Raw genomic sequence first — 20,078 nt, forward strand, 5'->3', positions numbered from 1 at the left:
TTTTCCTCCTGTTTTCCTCCCCGCTTGGACGAGGGACAAGACCCTAGCGCTGGAGGAAGCTCCCTGCTCCTTCGCCTCCCCCCGCAGCCTCCCCGCCAGCCATCTGTCAGGTGCACAGGCTGGGAAGCCTTAAAGGAAGGGCTCTGCCCCATCCCCAGCAGGCCCAAGGGGGCTTCGGGGCAGGATGAGACCCTTCCCACATCATTCCCCTGAGCAGGCTTGGGAAGCAGTTTTGCAGAGGAGGCGACTTCGCTGTTTCCTGTAGTTCCAGGTCTTTCGCATCTCCAGCGTTTTTCCAGGCCTGCCGTCAAATTATCCCCTGTAAATAGTGGTTTTTGCCGCTGAGGACATTCCACCCGGTTTGGCACTTTCTTATGCTCCAGGCTCAAATTAGGTGGGGTTTTTTTTTTGGGGGGGGGGGTTGTACACACGGGAGTAGGAGAGGAAAAACAAAGACTGACATTTTTGCATCAGCCCCAGATTTGACATCAAGGAAAGCGTTAACTGCAAATTAGGACACTGAAGCACGCTTCTCCATTTTTGTCCAGTTCTGGGAATCACAGAAGGTAGAATGTGTGCAAAGGAGGGGGGCCAAGATGATCAAGGGTCTGGAAATGAAGCCGTATGAGGAACGGTTGAGGGAACTGGGGGCGTTTGGCCTGGAGAAAAGAAGACTGAGAATTCAGATACAGTCATACCTTGGGTTACAGCCGCTTCAGGTTGCGTTTTTTCAGGTTACGCACCCGCCAAAACCCGGAAGCACCGGCACGGGTTACTTCTGCGTTTCGGCAGGCGCGCATGCGCAGAAGTGCTAAATTGTGCTTTGTGCATGTGCAGAAGCGCTGAATTGCAACCAGCGCATGCGCAGATGCACCGCTGCGGGTTGCGAACGCGCATGGATCATGTTCGCAACCCGAGCGTCCACTGTATTTGAAGATATGATAAGTAAAGGGACCCATGACAGTTAAGTCCAGTCGTGACCGACTCTGGGGTTGCGGCGGTCATCTCGCTTTATTGGCCGAGGGAGCCGGCATACAGCTTCCGGGTCATGTGGCCAGCAGGACTAAGCCGCTTCTGGCAAACCAGAGCAGCGCACGGAAACGCCGTTTACCTTCCCGCCAGAGCTGTACCTATTTATCTACTTGCACTTTGACGTCCTTTCGAACTGCTAGGTTGGCAGGAGCAGGGACTGAGCAATGGGAGCTCACCCCGTCGTGGGGATTCGAACCGCCAACCTTCTGATCGGCAAGCCCTAGGCTCTGTGGAAGGACAGCCACATGGGAAAGGGAGCAAGCTTGTTTTCTCCTGCTCCGGATGACAGGACTCAAACTGACAGATTCAGAAACGAGAAAGGAGATTCTGACTCAACATAAGGAAGAACTTTCAGATGGTGAGAGCCGTCTGACTGTGGAGCAGACTCCCTCGAAAAGTGTTGGACTCTCCATCATTGGATGTTTTTAAACAGCTTGGATAACCATCTGCCAGGGATTCTTTAGCTGTGATTCCTGCATTGCAGGGGGTTGGACTAGATGTCCCTTGGGGGTTCCTGGCATCTCCGCAATTCTGTGATAATGTTGCCGGGAACCCTGGGTACCCCAGGATGCTCCCTGGCCAGCCAGGTCTGCCAGCAAGGTCTGAGCCAGACGGCTGGAGGAGAGCCTGAGAAGCGATTTGAAATCCCAGGCAGAGGCCCACAGGAAATTGCCTCTCCAGCCCACAGTTAAAGCTGACCTCTTGGCAGCCGGTCAAACTGCGTTCCCTGCGAATACCATAGAGTCTCTGTTCCAGGCTAGCGGGCAGGCGAGGGAGAGATTCCCTTGGGACCGGCCAGAGAGGAGGAAAGGGGAGGAGAGGAGAAAGAAAACAAGCAGGCGCGATTGCTGGCGCAGCGCGCACCAGACTCAACAGTGTCCTGTTGTGGAGAGCTGCACAACAAGCTCTCTCCTGCCCCGGCTGCCCAGAGGAACCCAGATCCCAGACCTGTCAGGATTCGGATAACTTTCGGATGCTGGGAAGTTGGAGCCTGAGCTGGTTTGCTGCCTCTTCTTAGCATCAGAAGCTGAGCATGGAGATTTCAGGCAGGCCGGCACAGGCAGTTTTGACACCTACGACCCTTGCTGAAGTCTCCGCTTGGTTTTTCCTGGGGAGACACCGAGGCAGCGGGGAGGATGCCTCCCCCCAAAAGGTCAGGCGCCTCTGAAATTGACTGCCTGGGACTGCATCAATCTCCGTCATCCACAGAAAACCTCCAGATTTCTCCTTGGGCGCATACAAGTGTCCCCTGAAGCATTTTGAGGAACCCGGATTGATGGATTCCTTTGCCCTCCAATGGAGTAAGCCTTGGTTGGATTGTGCTGCAACTCTGGTGGTTTGGGGGACTTTTGCTAGCCGCTGACAGTGCAAGGATCCTCTTGTTGTGGGTCCCTTTCCCAAAGGTGCGTTGGTCATATCAAGACAGGAGGAAGGCTGTCAGAGAGCATCCCCTCTGGGTAGCAGAGATGCGGCGCTTTGAGGCTCTGCGCCGCTCCTTCCCATTCCTGGCCCGCTTCCGCATGTACACGGTAAGAGAACGATGCGCGCAGACCCGTTTGCAACGAGGAAATCCCCTGCCTCCTCTCCCTTTCGGCGTTGGTCTTCCCCTGCTGCGAGCGCGCAGCCTGGCTGGCTTATTAGAGCCACCTCTTTAGCTGCTTGCTCTGTAGGCACCGTTCTGCCACGCTATGGTCGGGGTTACAAAGGTCCATCTCCGGGAAGCTGAAGCAAGGATAGTCCTGCTTTACTTTGGGGTAGGAGGCTGGGTAGGGAACTTGCGGCCTTCCAGCAGGCAGCAGGGCCAGTATTCTGGGGTGGCAGGAGCTGGAGTTCAGCAACACCAGGGGCCCCAAAAGGTAGCCACCCCTGGTCTAGGGATCCTCATGAGAAAGCACCGTCCGCGTAGGGCTAGAGACTGATGTAGGGACTGGTGCAAGCAAAACCAACCTGGGTCTGTGCATCCTCACATGTGACTGGCCCAGCACATTGCATAAACCCTGCAGCAGTGGCGCGGTGTCAGAATCTGGACAAAAGGGACCCGGCTTTTAAATCCTTTCTGAACCGTAAACTCACAGGGAAATTTCCCATCTCTGCAGCGTTGCGAGGGGGAAACAGTGGTCCTAATTCGTGTGACATCAACACAGACGCGGCGGCTCTTCGCAGTCCTTCCTTTCCAAGTTCCAGCTTTTTGCTCTTCTGAATTTTGTTGGCAAAAAGGGGTTCCCTTTTGCTGCATGCCAGCTTCTAAACTTTCTTCTCTGTTGTCTGTGCTGTGAGAAGCAGATTTCAAAACTGTAACCCTAAACAGGCTTCCCCTAAGGGAAAGACACCTCTGTGTGAATGCAAGCTAAAGGATTACATAGCCTGTATGTGGTGCTTTTGAGTGCTCAAAATGCTCCACATACATTGGCTGAGATGTTTGCTACAACCCTGCAAGGCTGTCCTTAGTGCCATAATGCGGATTTTGGAGGGGTGTGATTCAAATCCAGAGCGTTAGCTCAGCACAAGCTTTTGCATGTCTACTCAGACGCAACTCCCACTGATTTCAGCTGGGCTTACTTCAAGGAAGGTGTACATAGGATTGCAGCCTCTGGCGCTATAGATGCTTACTTGGGAGTAAGTCTGATTGAAATCACTGGGCTTTACTTCTGAGTAGACATGTCCTGGACTGCACTCTATCTTAGCAACTACTACTTCACCTGTTAGGACTTAGGCCTGTCGGAGAGATGGTGGAACAGCCAGATGGGTGGCAAATAATAATAATAATAATAATAATAATAATAATAATAATAATAATAATAATAATATCAGCTTTGCATGCAGGAGGTCCAGGTTCAGTCTCTGGGGGGCATCTTATTCTGAGAACCTAAGAGAGATGCTGCCAGTCAGTGTAGACAATATTACATTATATGGACCAATGGTTGGACTCAGGATAAAGCAGTTTATTATTCCAAAACAGTAGCTGCCACATTGCAACTTCGTGTGAGCTGTGCAATGATGATAATTCTACAGGGATAAGGAGTCCAGGGGAAGTTTGTGTACTTTGAACAGGGCCAGACAGGATTACTATTTTATTATTATGACATTTGTATCCCATTTTCATTTTGTTTCACTTTTGATTTGTCTACCGCCTTTCCATATTGCTCTTCCACAAGGTGGTTTACAAACTGGAGAAGCAAAAAAGTTCACGCATCATATAACCATCTGACTCAGTACAAAGAATTCATAATAAAAACATAACTTAAGAATGAACAACTCGTATCAAATAAAGTAATATTCAATAATCCTTTAGAACAGCACACAATACAATTAAATACCGCGAGATAGTAACTGAACAGAAATCCTTTCTTAACAATTACAAGAAATAATTAGGTTCAGGTAGGTAGCTAGCCGTGTTGGTCTGATGCAGTTGAAATAAATTAAAAAATTAAAAAATTGTCCAGTAGTGCCTTAGAGACCAACTAAGTTTGTTCCGGGAAATAATTACTAAACGATAATCAATAGAAATAACAGCAACACACGATGCATAAAACACCACGGAACAAAACCATGTGAAAGGATCAAATTGTGAAACAAAGAATCATAGAGTTAATAATAATAATAATAATAATAATAATAATAATAATAATAATAAAAATTATTTATATCCCGCCCTCCCCAGCCAAAGCCGGGCTTAGAGCGGCTAACAACAATAAAAGTAACACAGATCCTAAAATCTGTGTTACTAAAAAGTACTGTGTCACTAAAAAGTAACACAGTAACACAGCATCCTAAAATCAATTCATTTTAAAAGTTGGGACCCCACGGGTCATCTAGTCCAACCCGCTGCAACGCAGGAACAACTCCAAAGAGTTTAAGGTGGCCTGCATACTTCTCCTCTCGTTTTTATCCTCACAACAACCCTGTGAGGTACATTAGGCTGAGAGCCAGGGACTGTCTCCAGGTGGCTCAGTCAGCTTCCTGATGTTTCCCCAGCTTTTTGAACCCGAGTCTCCCGCCCTGTCCCAATTGCGCCAGGCTGCCTCTCAAATAGTCTCCAAACTTGGATGCTTCTTGTCCAGAACTGGAGCTCTCTCTTTCTCCCTCCTCCCCACCCTTCTTGCAAAAGGGACGTCCACTTTCTCCCACTGGACGCAGCCCCAAATATTTTTAGCCCAGCCTGCACCACAGAGAATCTGTATTGTTTTGTGGCAGCTTGAAGTGGCTGCGGCCCAAGAATACCAAGGCAGACTCTCCTTCCCCACCCCACTCCGTCTGGGGAAGCAGGGAGGTTCTTGGGAAAGGCGAGCCAGGAAGGCAGAGAAGAATTGGCATGGCTGCGGGAGGCCCATTGGATTGCAAACACACAAGTTTGTTGCTTTTGTGGGTTGCCTTCCTTCATATCCTCCTTTTCGCTAGACTAGAGGCACCTGAGGACGATCGCTATTTTCAGGTGGGATTCAAGAACATGCTTGCAAATTCAGGTCCTGCCGTCAAAGTGGGTTTGTGGCACCCAATTGTTTTTGCAGTAAGGAAAGTTATGCCGCTGGGATAGCTCAGTCGGCAGAGCATGAGACACTCTCTCTCTATATATATATATATCCACCGTATTTTTCGCTCTATAAGATGCACCAGACCACAAGACGCACCTAGTTTTTAGAGGAGGAAAACAAGAAAAAAAAAATTCTGAATCTCAGAAGCCAGAAGAGCAAGAGGGATCGCTGCGCAGTGAAAGCAGCAATTCCTCTTGCTGTTCTGGCTTCTGGGATAGCTGCGCAGCCTTCATTCGCTCCATAAGACGCACACACATTTCCCCTTAATTTTTAGGAGGGGAAAAGTGAGTCTTATAGAGCAAAAAATACGGGAATTTGTTGGTTACAGTTGCTCTTCAAATAGTTCGTATATTTCTTCCAGTAAATCTCTGGTCCCGCAGGTTTCGAATCCTTCCTGTCATTTTATCCAATTCGGCATAGTCCATTAATTTTGTCTGCCATTCCTCTTTTGTCGGCATCTCCTCTTGTTTCCATTTCTGGGCCGCGGAGCATGAGACTCTTAATCTCATGGTCGTGAGTTTGAGCCCCACATTGGGCAAAATATTCTTGCATTCCTGGGGGGTGGACCAGATGACCCCTGGGGTCCCTTCCAACTGTACAATTCGGGGCAGAAATCTGCTGTGTGGCAGTGATTGCTTTGATGCCGTCGCACAATCGAATCGGAACGGACGTTCACGAAAGAGGTCTGGAGGCGGCCAGAGATATATGCCTTATGGTCTCATCCTCATGGCTGTAAGTCCTTTCGCAGGGGCTTGTAAAACGGCGCTTGTAAAATCTATAGCACAATTGGAGTCCCAGGTAAGCTTGTTTGCCCCTCGGTGTTTGCCTCCCCATGGAAAGAGGTGGAACTGGAACCCAAGGCAGCCAGTAGGTTCACAGGGGAAACGCATCTGCAGCTGAATTACGTAGGCCTCTTTCTCCTATCCGGCCAAGTGGGGAAGAGGCTGTTTGAGCTCTTGTGCCTGAATCCTTGCAGGTTTCCTGCAGGCATCTTGGTTGGCCTCTGTGAGAACAGGATGATGGACTAGATGGGCCATTGGCCGGATCCAGCAAACTCTTACGAATTCTCTCATGTTCTTGTGGTGTGTTTCCAGCTTTTGTCTTTGCCCCAAAGACCCTCCAGTTATGTTTTCTGCAACCGACTTAGGCTGTACATTATTATTGTTGTTGTTGTTACAGTGGTACCTCCGGTTAAGAACTTAATTCATTCTGGAGGTCTGTTCTTAACCTGAAACTGTTCTTAACCTGAAGCACCACTTTAGCTAATGGGGCCTCCCACTGCTGCTGTGCCGCCGGAGCACGATTTCTGTTCTCATCCTGAAGCAAAGTTCTTAACCTGAAGCACTATTTCTGGGTTAGCGGAGTCTGTAACCTGAAGCGTCTGTAACCTGAAGCATATGTAACCCGAGGTACCACTGTATTATTATTAGACAAAGTAAATATGATAACTGAGACCATTCCATTGTAACTATCCAAGCTCCCAAAATTTCAACACCTCTTGCAATAGTTTGACCCCTTTCCAGTTTAACAGTACAAATTCTACAAACACCCTCCATATCTCCCCAAAATCATTTCTCCTGCATATTCCCCATCTTACCTTAATGGCACATGTTAATTTATCATTAATAGCTATATCCCACACCTTTTTATACCATTCTTCCATTTTATATTCTGCTTGCCCCTTCCACTTCCTAGCTACAGTGGTACCTCGGTTTATGAACAGCCCTGTTAACGAACTATTTGGTTTACGAACTCTGCAAAACCGGAAGTAGGTGTCCGGTTTGCGAACTTTACCTCGATCTGCGAATGGAAGCCGAACGATGGAAGGGCACAGGCGGAGGGGGCCTCATTGGGGAAAGTGCGCCTCGGTTTAAGAACGGTTTTGGTTTAAGGACGGACTTCCGGAATGGATTAAGTTCCTAAACCGAGGTACCACTGTATTCCAATTTGTGCAGCTGTCAATAAATTTGTGAGCAAGCCCTTCATAGCCACCCCATCGTAAATTGAGGCTGTACATTTAAACCAGGGAGTTGGCATCGCTCCCATTGAGTGCAATGGGATTTACTTCTGAGTCAACATGCACTCCATCCCAGAATAACCTCTGCATCCTCCTTGTGTGAATGGGTCCTTGGTCTCCGGCTGAGAAGGGCTCTTCACTCCAGCAGAGCAAGTGAGTGCAGCTGGGATCGGAAAGCCAAACAAATGCCATTGTTGTTGCTTTTCCCTGAAATCGGGGCCAGATGTTTAACTGGGAGGGCAGTTTACCAGCGATTGGACAGCCAGCCAAGAACGGAGGGAGTAGCTTCGTTGCTCTGCTTGCAGATCAAGCCCAGATGGCCTTTTAAAGAGCAGAGCAGAGTGGGGAAACCACAATGAAGAATCCTATAAAAAGGAGATGCTAACCAAGAGAAGGAAAATGTATTTGTTGTACTTATAGCATGTTTCTGGAACAGGACAGTCCTCGTTCATTCATCCTGGAGTTTTTGGGGAATCACTGACCCAATTTTAAACCCATTAGAGCAGTCTTCCCCAAATGGGTATCTCCCCAATTGTTTTGACCCACACCTGTAGTTTCTTATGATCGCTGAGAGGTGTCAGGTGACTCTTAACCAACTACAACCCCCAGGATGCTTCAGGGGAAGCCACACATGTTAAAGTGGGGGTAACGCGGGTGGCGCTGTGGGCTAAAGCCTCAGCACCTAGGGCTTGCCGATCGAAAGGTCGGCGGTTCGAATCCCCACGGCGGGGTGCGCTCCCGTTGTTCGGTCCCAGCACCTGCCAACCTAGCAGTTCGAAAGCACTCCCGGGTGCAAGTAGATAAATAGGGACCGCTTACTAGCGGGAAGGTAAACGGCGTTTCCGTGTGCGGCTCTGGCTCGCCAGAGCAGCGATGTCACGCTGGCCACATGACCCGGAAGTGTCTTCGGACAGCGCTGGCCCCCGGCCTCTTTGAGTGAGATGGGCGCACAACCCTAGAGTCTGTCAAGACTGGCCCATACGGGCAGGGGTACCTTTACCTTTACTTTAACAGTGCTTTAAATGTGGGGCATGCCTGTGGACTTTTGCCAATAAGGAATGCAGAAGGATTTGGTCCAAAAGGAGCTCCCTGCCAACAGAAACAGAGAATGTCAGGGAAGAGGCAAGCCTTGTCGTCACCTTGAAGAGCTAGTTTTCTGTGTGCAGGTGGATCATTCAAACGCACCCAGCTCAACCCTGCACATGTTTGCTTGAACGCAAGTCCTGCTGAATTCAGCAGGGCAGTCAGGGCTCACCCACACTTTGGCAAACCTAGACAGACTTGTGAAAACCCGATCTCACCTGCTGAATTGAAGCTGGGCTCCGCAAAATCTCTCTTTGGATTTTCTGTGCATCTGATAGGATTGCCTTACTATGTTTTTTAGTTTTGGGGAGGCTGACCAGGACGGCTGCCCAGTCTGATAGGCAGGGTACTATTATTATTATTATTATTATTATTATTATTATTATTATTATTATACAGTGGTACCTCAGGCTACAGATGCTTCAGGTTGCAGACTGCGCTAACCCAGAAATAGTACCTCGGGTTAAGAACTTTGCTTCAGGATGAGAACAGAAATTGTGCAGCGGCAGCAGGAGGCCCCATTAGCTAAAGTGGTGCTTCAGGTTAAGAACAGTTTCAGGTTAAGAACGGACCTTCTTAACCCGAGGTACCACTGTATTCAGTTTTATGATCTGTTTCTTCGGTCAATGTTTGGCTGTGAAGATGATCAGGAAAAGGCCGCTGGGTTTTTGCAAGGTACAGCCATGGAACGATGAGCTACTTATAAGGAAACAAGGCATAAGCATGTGTCAGGGGTTCAGGAGCAGAGGCACAGGGAAGAGAGGAAATGGAGAGCGAGGGGGAGGAGTCTGAAGGAAATGTCAGCGATGACAACGGTCCGAGGTCTCTGAGTCTTTCCAGTGAATCGGATGATTCACAGAAAGGGGCTCCCATGGTCAGGGCAAGGGGGGTGCCTAGGGGGACACCCCAGGAAGAAGGGGCCAGAGGGGACTCAGAGAACAGCAGTTGGAAATCTGGACCAGCGTCCACACCAGAGCGCAGTAGGGGGGAGGAGTCCCAGGCATCGGGATCAGGCAGCGCGCTGCCAGCGGGAGAACATGAGGGAGGATTGACCACGCCTCCGTCGGGGAGCGAGGAAACGGTCGAGAGGAAGGTTGAAGGCTGCGCGCGCGCGCCAAGTTCAAATGTACAGGAGGGCGGCACTGTTGGCAGCCCGGATAGGGAGCCAGGTCCTAAAGCCCGACGAAGAGAGAGGGAGGACTCAGGGGGGTCAACGTCTGCGTCGGAAGAGTCCAGGAAGGAAGGAACCCCGGGGGGTAGCAGGACCCAGAGGAGAAAGGAGAGACGGAAGAGGTGGAGTAAGGCTAGAGTCTTAAACTGGTGTACAGGGGGCGGAGATTCAGACGGAGCTTCGCCGGTCTAGACCCTAGACGTAGAGCTGGGGCGCTGAGGCTTGGAAATGGAAACTATACTTCAATAAAGACTTTGTTACATTACTACCGGCTAGCGTTGGTCCTCTGTGAGCTGGGACCAGGAGCCAGCTCTGACAGCATGGATTGCGCAAATGCAGAAAGTGTTGGCAGGGAGAGGTATGCGCACAGAAGCCTCGTTGCACAGATCCCCTCATCCCTCCAACCTTCCGTGTGCATTGGGATGCTCAGTGTGCAGAGCGATGCTCAGTGTGCTCACTTGGACATCTGTAAAACACGTGATCAGGGGCCTTGATAAAGCAGTTTCACCATTTGTGTGCTCTTAGCTTGCCTCCCTAGTTCCACCTCTCAAATGCACGCCTTCCTCGCGTCCTGCTCTCACCTTCAGCCAAACAGGTTCCGCTGCCTTTTGCAAAACCTCGCAACGCCTGTTTTACCCGAGTCCAGTTTAACTCTATCTACATGCTGCTTTTCCACGGCAAACTATGCAGGAAATGTCCTGCAGTGTACATTACTGCGACACCCTCCCACCAGATGTCAAAGAGAAAAATAACTACCAAACTTTTAGAAGGCAGCCCTGTTTAGGGAAGCTTTTAATGTTTAATAGGTTATTGTATTTTAGTGTTTTGTTGGAAGCTGCCCAGAGTGGCTGGAGGGACCCAGCCAGATGGTCGGGGTATACATAAATTATTATTATTATTATTATTATTATTATTATTATTATTATTATTATTAGCTTGCCATCAAAATGCATCTACACCCATTGATTTGTCTCGCTTGTGCCCTGCCTTTGTCCATGCAAGGCGGCTCACGACGTACATTAACACAGATGCATCTGAAAACAAACAACAACCAGTTGAAAGCAATTAAACGAACCTGTTGAAAGCAGTGCCGAAATGACTTAGATTCATTTTTAAAACACACACAAAGAAGGGCGCCCCTAGAAAACCCTCTCACAGCAGCCAGTTAGCCACCAAAGGTCTGTTGGAACAAAAAATGTCTTTGCTGGCTGGTTGGCGAGAGCAAAGCAGTGAGGGCAAAATGACTCTTGCCCAAGTCTTTCGAGGCTCCGCTTTTGCAGAGGCTGTGGAAGGGAGTTCCACTGTCTAGGAGCAGCCACCAAGAAGGCCCTGTCTTGTGTCCTCACCAAACGTGTCTGTGAAGGTGGCAGTGTTGCAGGCAAAAAAAGCCCATACAGTGGTACCTCAGGTTACATACGCTTCAGGTTACAGACTCCGCTAACCCAGAAATAGTGCTTCAGGTTAAGAACTTTGCTTCAGGATGAGAACATCCTGTGCTCGGGCGGCACAGCGGCAGCAGGAGGCCCCATTAGCTAAAGTGGTGCTTCAGGTTAAGAACAGTTTCAGGTTAAGAACGGACCTCCGGAACGAATTGAGTACTTAAACCGAGGTACCACTGTAGTTCCTGGGTCTTGCCCAAAAAACTCAGGAGCCAGGAGGAGATAGAGTCCAATGATTTTATTACTTTGCAAACCAATAAGTTAAGCGGGATCACTTCCACAAAGGCTGAACCCCATCCCATTGCCCTGGGGGGGGGGCGTTTACTTACAGGTTTCTTACACAAAGCGTTAAAATTTCCTCCAATCATGCATAGAAACCTTTCTCATTACCTCATTCAAGGAAGAAAACTAGCTGTTGTTAACCAAAACTCATTCAGATACATTTCACTTCTAGCATAAGTGCTGACATTTGCTGACATAGCTTTAATTCACTGCCCGGCCTTCGCATAAATACATTTTGTTGCAAAAGCTGTTGCGCTTTGCATTGTGTGTGCTGTGAACCTGCGTGTGTAGCAACTTGTGTTCTCGCTATAAGAGTAAAGGTTTTGCCAGCAGTTTCATAGAATCATAGAATCATAGAGTTGGAAGAGACCACAAGGGCCATCGAGTCCAACCCCCTGCCAAGCAGGAAACACCATCAGAGCACTCCTGACATATGGTTGTCAAGCCTCTGCTTAAAGACCTCCAGAGAAGGAGACTCCACCACACTCCTTGGCAGCAAATTCCACTGTCAAACAGCTCTTACTGTCAGGAAGTTCTTCCTAATGTTGAGGTGGAATCTTCTTTCTTGTAGTTTGGATCCATTGCTCCGTGTCCGCTTCTCTGGAGCAGCAGAAAACAACCTTTCTCCCTCCTCTATGTGACATCCTTTTATATATTTGAACATGGCTATCATATCACCCCTTAACCTCCTCTTCTCCAGGCTGAACATGCCCAGCTCCCTTAGCCGTTCCTCAGAAGGCATCGTTTCCAGGCCTTTGACCATTTTGGATGCCCTCCTCTGGACACGTTCCAGTTTGTCAGTGTCCTTCTTGAACTGTGGTGCCCAGAACTGGACACAGTACTCCAGGTGAGGTCTGACCAGAGCAGAATACAGTGGCACTATAACTTCCCTTGATCTAGATGCTATACTCCTATTGATGCAGCCCAGAATTGCATTGGCTTTTTTAGCTGCCGCGTCACGCTGTTGGCTCATGTCAAGTTTGTGGTCAACCAAGACTCCTAGATCCTTTTCACATGTACTGCTCTCAAGCCAGGTGTCACCCATCTTGTATTTGTGCCTCTAATTTTTTTTTTGCCCAAGTGCAATACTTTACATTTCTCCCTGTTAAAATTCATCTTGTTTGTTTTTGCCCAGTTCTCTAATCTGTCAAGGTCGTTTTGAAGTGTGATCCTGTCCTCTGGGGTGTTAGCCACCCCTCCCAGTTTAAGTTTCTTAAAGAGCTGTCATTTTTGAGGCCCTTGGGGTCCGTCTGCCCCCCACCGCAGGAGTGAGAAATGGGCCTTCTCAGAAAATCTCAAAGCCTGGGCAGGCTCCTTTGGGCTTCCGATAGACCTGCATTTATTATAAAAGTGTATTATAATATGAGGTAGACTTGTGGGGTTCTGTGGGGAACAATATCGGGTGGGGAAGGGTCTTTCTCGAAGGGCCGCCTTCTCGTCCTAAACTGGCAATAATCCCCTCCTTCAGGGTGGGATGGCAAACATTCGCTGCTCAAATTCACCATATTTTTTTAATAACAATTTATTGAATTTCCAAATATAACAACAAAAACCATAGTTTTGATTGAACATTAACCATATTTTTTTTGCTCTGTTACTTCGGTCGCTGTTTGGCTGTGAAGATGCTAAGGAAACAAGATGCCTTCTTTCCTTATAAATAGCACCTCATTGATAGCCTCAGTCAGGAAATGGCTAGAAACCAATATTTTAGCACGGCACAAAATTACTGTCATTTGAGCTGGTGAAGAGCTTCATAAGAATTATTTATTTTATTTCTTCAGTTATTCAGTAATATGTATTTCGGAGAACTCTGGTGGCTCGGTTGGCAGAGAGTGAGACACTTCATCTCAGGGTTGTGGGTTCGAGATACCTGCATTGCAGGGGGTTGGGCTGGATGACCCTCAAGGTCCCTTTCAACTCTATGATTCTATGTCCTTTTTTTGGCAAATTCCAAACATGTGCTGTGCGGCAGCATGTATTGTGGTTCCTCAGCAGCCAGGAACTCTGCACATGCTCAGAGATGTCATTCTTGTGCAGACGGTGTGAAAAGAAGCCTCAGATTTGTTTATTGTGACAGCGTGCAATGTTTTTAATTCCAGGATGTTGTGCAGACACTGTCACCACACGTTTGCTCGCACAAATGAGTGTGACAATCTAGAACAATTTGAAAGGGGTTGGGGAGGAGATAGACTCTGTAATAAACGAAAATCTGCCCTTATTCCCTTATGGGGGACACAAGAGCCTTTGTGGAGTCCTTTGTAGGTTTTCCATCGGTCGGAGAAAATACAGGAGGCCAACCGGAGAATATTGAGAAGCAAAGCAGCTCGTAAGCCTGATCTTTATTGATCTGTTGCAACAGGGTGTTCCCCTCACACGCAGGAAAGGAGGAGGACCCCGAACCAAGGTGTGCCCACCCTTTTATAGACATTTTAAATTGCCTGCCCTGGAGTCCAAGACCACCCCCAGAAACATCATACCTACATCACAGAAAGGGCGGTCTACAGCAGAAATCTGAGTGCGTTGTTTACCTCCTATCTGGCAGGTTACCTCTTAATGCTCACTTGATTGGATACCCTGGGGAGTCTGGCCAGTCCTTTGTAATGATAAATACTTAGTTCCTGAGCCAGGTCACAGGCTCACCCTATTCATACACAGACATACCCTTAAGACAGGATTTGTGAACAAAAAGACAATGGGGAGGCTTTTCCATTCTCTTTTGACTTTGCAGAGAAAACATTTGCTACAGTTTGGGAGCCAAAATAGCTTCATGGCTGTTTTCCTGTGCTGCTTCAGATACGTGGTTTATATATTTATGTACGTGTTTGCTTGGTACATTGATGAATATTTCTTATATATATATAAGACCTTTAAAAAATTTTATTTCAATATATACATGTGGAATACCTGTTGTTTTCCAAGCGGAGAAATCTTTCATTTTAAAATGCCTGCAAACACGGAAACTTTTAATGGTGCAGAGGAGAAGTCTGGGCAGGGCAATGGAGTCCACAGGATGTGGCGTCACCTCCGGGCACCAGCAAGGCATGGCACCGCTGGGTGCAAAAACAGGCAGGAAGAGAGGGTCCAATTCGAGCCTCCTGTGCCTGCAACTCTTTGCTGTCGCTTTCATTTGATACGCCACCTCCATTTGCTGGAATTGCAGCGTGTCTGGCAGCTTCCAACCAGTTTTCTTCACCTTGGACCCAGGTACAAGCCGTCTCTGCGTGTGTGCCAGGGTTTGTGCCAAAGAGGGTACCCCCGGCTGCTTTAGAAAGCCCGGTTGTTGTGGGCATGGGATGAGGCATCCTTCAGACACTACGTGCAAACACTCTTTTCTGGGGAGCTCTTTGACCCTCAAGATACTAGTCCTTCGTGTTTTTGTCTGTTTTCAAGACACAAAACCCAGCAGGTTTTCTTATGGATTGATTTGATCAGGGGTCGGTTTGGGAGCAGCAGCGGGCACCGACAAACCCCATGGGAAGCTTGGCGGCCTGGGAGGGGCAGCATGCAGAAATGGTCTACCTCGCAAGGTTGCTGTGAGGATGAAATGGGGAGGGGGAGAACCGTGTGAGATTCCTTGAGCTTCATGGAGAAGAAGGCAGGATATAGAATCACAGAATCATAGAATCATAGAGTTGGAAGAGACCACAAGGGCCATCGAGTCCAACCCCCTGCCAAGCAGGAAACACCATCAGAGCACTCCTGACATATGGTTGTCAAGCCTCTGCTTAAAGACCTCCAAAGAAGGAGACTCCACCACACTCCTTGGCAGCAAATTCCACTGTCAAACAGCTCTTACTGTCAGGAAGTTCTTCCTAATGTTTAGGTGGAATCTTCTTTCTTGTAGTTTGGATCCATTGCTCCGTGTCCGCTTCTCTGGAGCAGCAGAAAACAACCTTTCTCCCTCCTCTATGTGACATCCTTTGATATATTTGAACATGGCTATCATATCACCCCTTAACCTCCTCTTCTATTTGACAAATGAAGGTCCTCAAAAACGAGGCCTGGAAAATGGGTGGGGGCCGTCCCAGTGGTGGCGCGCTGCGAGTGAAAATGCCTTGCCACCCGCCTCTCCACAGAGGCGCTGAATCATTTGGTGCCCCCTAAGAATTATCTCCCCCTTCTCCCCATTTTTTTATTTTCAAAAAATTTACTAAGAATCATTTTTATATTTATTTATGCTGTTTATCCAAAACATTTCTCCTCCTACTCTTCAGCCGGAAAGGCTCCAACAGTGGCTTATGTATTTGTACGAGTAGCAGCCCCTACCCTGAGGCTCGCACTCTAAAAAGACACGGCATGAAAGGAAAGAGCAATGGGGAGGGAAGAGGAATACAAGCAAACTTGGCAGCCGATGGTTAATGTTAGCATGTGTATCTTTGTGTGTGTGTGTTATGTAAGCGTGTTTGTGAGCCAGTGTCTCTAGTGACTAAGAGATCTGGTTATAGATCTGGGATACAGTATCTTTATCGCCATGAGCTTGCTAGGTTGCCTTAGGCTGCAATTTGGGTTCAGTGGGACATTTGTGAATAGGCGTGAACATCTAGGGTAGCGGATGTGGTCCCTGCACCTCCCATCAACCGCAGATAGCAAGCCTGTTGGCTGGAGACGGCACCACGTTGGCTAACCCAGGCCACCCTCCCTCTCGGTCCATCTTCAGTAATGGGATAAAAGTACAGTACAGTGGTGCCTCGCAAGACGAAAAGAATCCGTCCCGCGAGTCTCTTCGTCTTGCGGAGCAAGCCCATTAGCGGATTAGCGCTATTAGCGGTTTAGCGGCTATTAGCGGCTATTAAAGGCTTAAGGGATTAGCGGATTAGCTGCTAAAAGGCTATTAGCGGCTATTAAAGGCTTAAGGGATTAGCGGATTAGCTGCTAAAAGGCTATTAGCGGCTTAGATCAGCTGTTAAGCGGCGTAGCGAACAGCTGTTAAGCGGCTTAGGGGCTTGGGGAAAAGGGGGGGGGGAGGGGAAAAAACCCCCAGGAATCGCAAGACATTTTCGTCTTGCGAAGCAAGCCCATAGCAAATTCGTTTTGCGAATCACCTCCAAAACGGAAAACCCTTTCGTCTAGCGGTTTTCCGTCTTGCGAGGCATTCGTCTTGCGGGGCACCACTGTACTGTTCTACGTTAAAAGGTTGTTGTAATGATTGCATCATGAGAATCTGTGAAGTGCTTTGAAGACTGGGATGCGCCGTGGAAGCTGAAGACTTGGACCCGTGGAGCTGATCCTTTGCAAAAAGTGCTCTCTAAGTGCTTTTGAGGGCCTATTATTATTATTATTATTATTATTATTATTATTATTATTAAAAACATATTTATATCCCGCCCTCCCCAGCCAAAGCCAGGCTCAGAGTGGCTAACAACAATAAAAGTAACACAAATATAGTATTTATGAATGAAATTGTACCACCCTGCTTCAAAAAAATAAGTGGGGGGGGGGAAGGAATGCAAGAACTGGAACTGTGATGGTGGGCTGGGGGTGTTTGGAGATTAAAGGTAAAGGGACCCCTGACTATAAGGTCCAGTCGCGGATGACTCTGGGGTTGCGGCGCTCATCTTGCTTTATTGGCCGAGGGAGCCGGCGTACAGCTTCCAGGCCATGTGGCCAGCATGACTAAGCCGCTTCTGGCGAACCAGAGCAGTGCACGGAAATGCCGTTAACTTTCCCACCGGAGCCGTACCTATTTATCTACTTGCACTTTGAGGTGCTTTCGAACTGCTAGGTTGGCAGGAGCAGGGACCGAGCAACGGGAGCTCACCCTGTCACGGGGATTCGAACCGCCGGCCTTCTGATCAGCAAGTCCTAGGCTCTGTGGTTTAACCCACAGCGCCAGCACCTTTAATTCTCCGAAGGGCTGTGTGATATGGAAGCCGGAGCCAGTGGCGTAGCGTGGGGGGTGCAGGGGGGGGGGCCGGCCGCACCAGGCGCAACATCGGGGGGGGTGCGCGCTCGCACTCGCAGCTCTCTGCCCCTACCTAAAATCCACGGGTTAGGGGGCGCAAATTACTTGCCTTGCCCCAGGTGCTGACAACCCATGCTACGCCACTGGCCGGAGCAAGGTTTTCTGTGCTGCTCCAGGGTGGTACCTGAACCAACATATTCAGTTTGCAAGAATGGCGATTCTGACTCGACATTCGGAAGGGCTTCTGACAGCGAGCCATTCAGTTGTGGAAAGGCCTACCTTGGAAGGTGGTCGACTCATTTACGGAAAGCTGTAGGCCACCTGCCAGGGATTTTTCAGCCATGATTCCTGCATTGCAGGGGGTTGGACTGGATGTCCCTTGGGGGACCCTTCCGTCTCTACAGCACTGACTCTTGTTCCTGTACGTCGTCGTCTTTGCTTCCTCCGTGGCTCCTTCCTCTCCTCCATCTCCGCCATCTTCCCTGCGCCTTCCCTGCCTGCCCTTTCTGGCCACCATCGCTTCTCCAGACGGTCTGCAGAGAGAGAGACCCCCCAAAAACCACGGCTTCCTCCCCAGCAGCCCCATTTCCCTCTGAGCGCGGCTCGCGGGTCTCTTCTTCCTCCCACCGTGATGCGAAATCCAGACTCCTTTTGGCCGGGATTCCTTCCGGCCCCCGACTCCGCTGGCAGACTCCCGGGGACCGTGCCGCAAATGTGGAATCGTTCAGAGCGAGAACAGAAGGCCTTTCTGTGAGCCACACGTCCCTCTGGGAAGCTGGCCAGGAGACCTATTACTGTCCATTAAGCAGGGCTGGGGGGCTAATGGGGTTTCGGCTGCCCCCCTGGGAAAAGCCAGGCCCAGGTCTCTGTCCGACCCGTTTGTGACAGCAGTGGGAGATAGTCGGACGAAGAACCTTGACTATAAGCTGGCTTGTTCCAACCCTCCTGAAAGGGGCTTCTGGTCTTATCCTCCCCCATCTCTCTCCCATCCCTGGACAAAGCCACGCTCTGTTTAAATGATTAACTTCCGCACACAAAAACAGGGGTGTTTAAACTTCCAGATCGCCTTCAGATCCCCGCGGTGGATGCACCGAGCAGCGCAGGAAGATGCATCGCCTTGCGGCCACCGGACTTGGTTCCCAAGCTTTCTGGGGCCACCCTCCCCCTTGCTTGGTCCCTTAAACACCCCCAGTGCCCCCTCCCTCGCCTATGAAAAAGCATTGCTCAGATTTGTGGGTTCGCACAGCCCACGAAGGAAGATCATAATGTTTAATAGGTTATTGCATTTTGGTGTTCTGTTGGAAGCTGTCCAGAGTGGCTGGGGAAACTCAGCCAGATGGGCAGAGTATAAATAATAAATTATTATTATTATTATTATTATTATTAACACAACAAGGTTCAGTTACAGTAGCAGCTGATGGCCCATTTATCCAAAATCCAGTTAAAACTACCGTATTTTTCGCTCTATAACACGCACCAGACCATAACACTCACGTAGTTTTTAGAGGAAGAAAACCAGAAAAAAAATATTCTAAACGAAACAGTGGATGTATGATTTATGTGGTTCATGCTGTGGCCACAGACATGTGATCTGACAGTGAGTTTGGAGTAGCCCAATGCAAAAATCCTGAGGATCCATGTGGATCCATGCTTTGTAACCACGTTTTTGCACCACTGTGGCCCCAGGCTACAGTGGGTGCGTGATTTTTTTGGTGCAAGATGTAGCCATGGACATGCTATGTGATCTGATGGTGATTTTGGGGTGACCCAGTGCAAAAATCCATGTGGATCCGTGCTTTGTAACCACGTTTTAAGTGGGGAGGGAAGGAAAAGCACTCAAGGGACAAGGAGCACGTGTGGGGTGGGTGGAGAAGGATGCTGCTAATAATGAAGAAGAGGGGTATAAGGGGAGAAGGCTCCCCTCCTCTCCCACTTTGCTCCTTTAAAGCAAGCAGGCTCTCTGTCCCTCTCTCCTCCCCACTCAGCGGCTCTTCTCCGTTTCAAAGCGAGCCACGGAGGAGGGAAGGAAGGGGAACCATGGATCCTCTGCTCACGACTGCAGCAGATCCCCCCGCCACCCGTAGGCACTCGCTCCATAACACGCACAGACATTTCCCCTTACTTTCTAGGAGGAAAAAAGTGAGTGTTATGGTGCAAAAAATACGGTATTTATAGTTTAATTACCATATTTTTTGCTCTATAAGACTCACTTTTTCCCTCCTAAAAAGTAAGGGGATATGTGTGTGCGTCTTATGGAGCGAATGCAGGCTGCACGGCTATCCCAGAAGCCAGAACAGCAAGAGGGATTGCTGCTTTCACTGCGCAGCTATCCCTCTTGCTGTTCTGGCTTCTGAGATTCAGAATATATTTTTTTCTTGTTTTCCTCCTCCAAAAACTAGGTGCGTCTTGTGGTCTGGTGTGTCTTATAGAGCAAAAAATACTGTAATTTGACGGTAGCGGTGAACTGGGGGCAGCTTTTCAAAGTCTTTGGGTCATTTACACCTCGGGAGCCCCTCTGCCACCTCCTTGCTGCTTGGGGCCCCCCACCCCAGATAACCCCTGTTGTGTACTTCCATAAAAATTCTCTCCTTTTGCGAGATGTGTTGACATCTCAGTTATT

At 48.9% G+C, this 20,078-nt stretch overlaps 1 protein-coding gene across 8 annotated transcripts in view; it reads left to right on the forward strand.

Moving 5' to 3' along the window:
• Positions 1 to 20,078, forward strand: part of TNK2 (tyrosine kinase non receptor 2) — a 108,633-nt gene that overhangs the window by 39,130 nt on the left and 49,425 nt on the right. The window contains exon 1 of one of the 8 annotated variants that reach the window (XM_083441963.1): positions 1,885 to 2,561. The exons of 6 other annotated variants lie outside the window; for them this stretch is intronic. In XM_083441963.1, the coding sequence (XP_083298089.1) occupies positions 2,499 to 2,561 (63 nt within the window). In that variant the 5' untranslated portion in view covers positions 1,885 to 2,498. Of the gene's footprint in view, positions 1 to 1,884; positions 2,562 to 20,078 lie in introns of those variants that run through there. One more of the 8 variants, XM_083441965.1, reaches the window with a different exon arrangement.

Source organism: Podarcis tiliguerta, assembly GCF_965153285.1.
Source record: "Podarcis tiliguerta genome assembly, chromosome: 5".
NCBI classification, from domain to species: domain Eukaryota; kingdom Metazoa; phylum Chordata; class Lepidosauria; order Squamata; family Lacertidae; genus Podarcis; species Podarcis tiliguerta.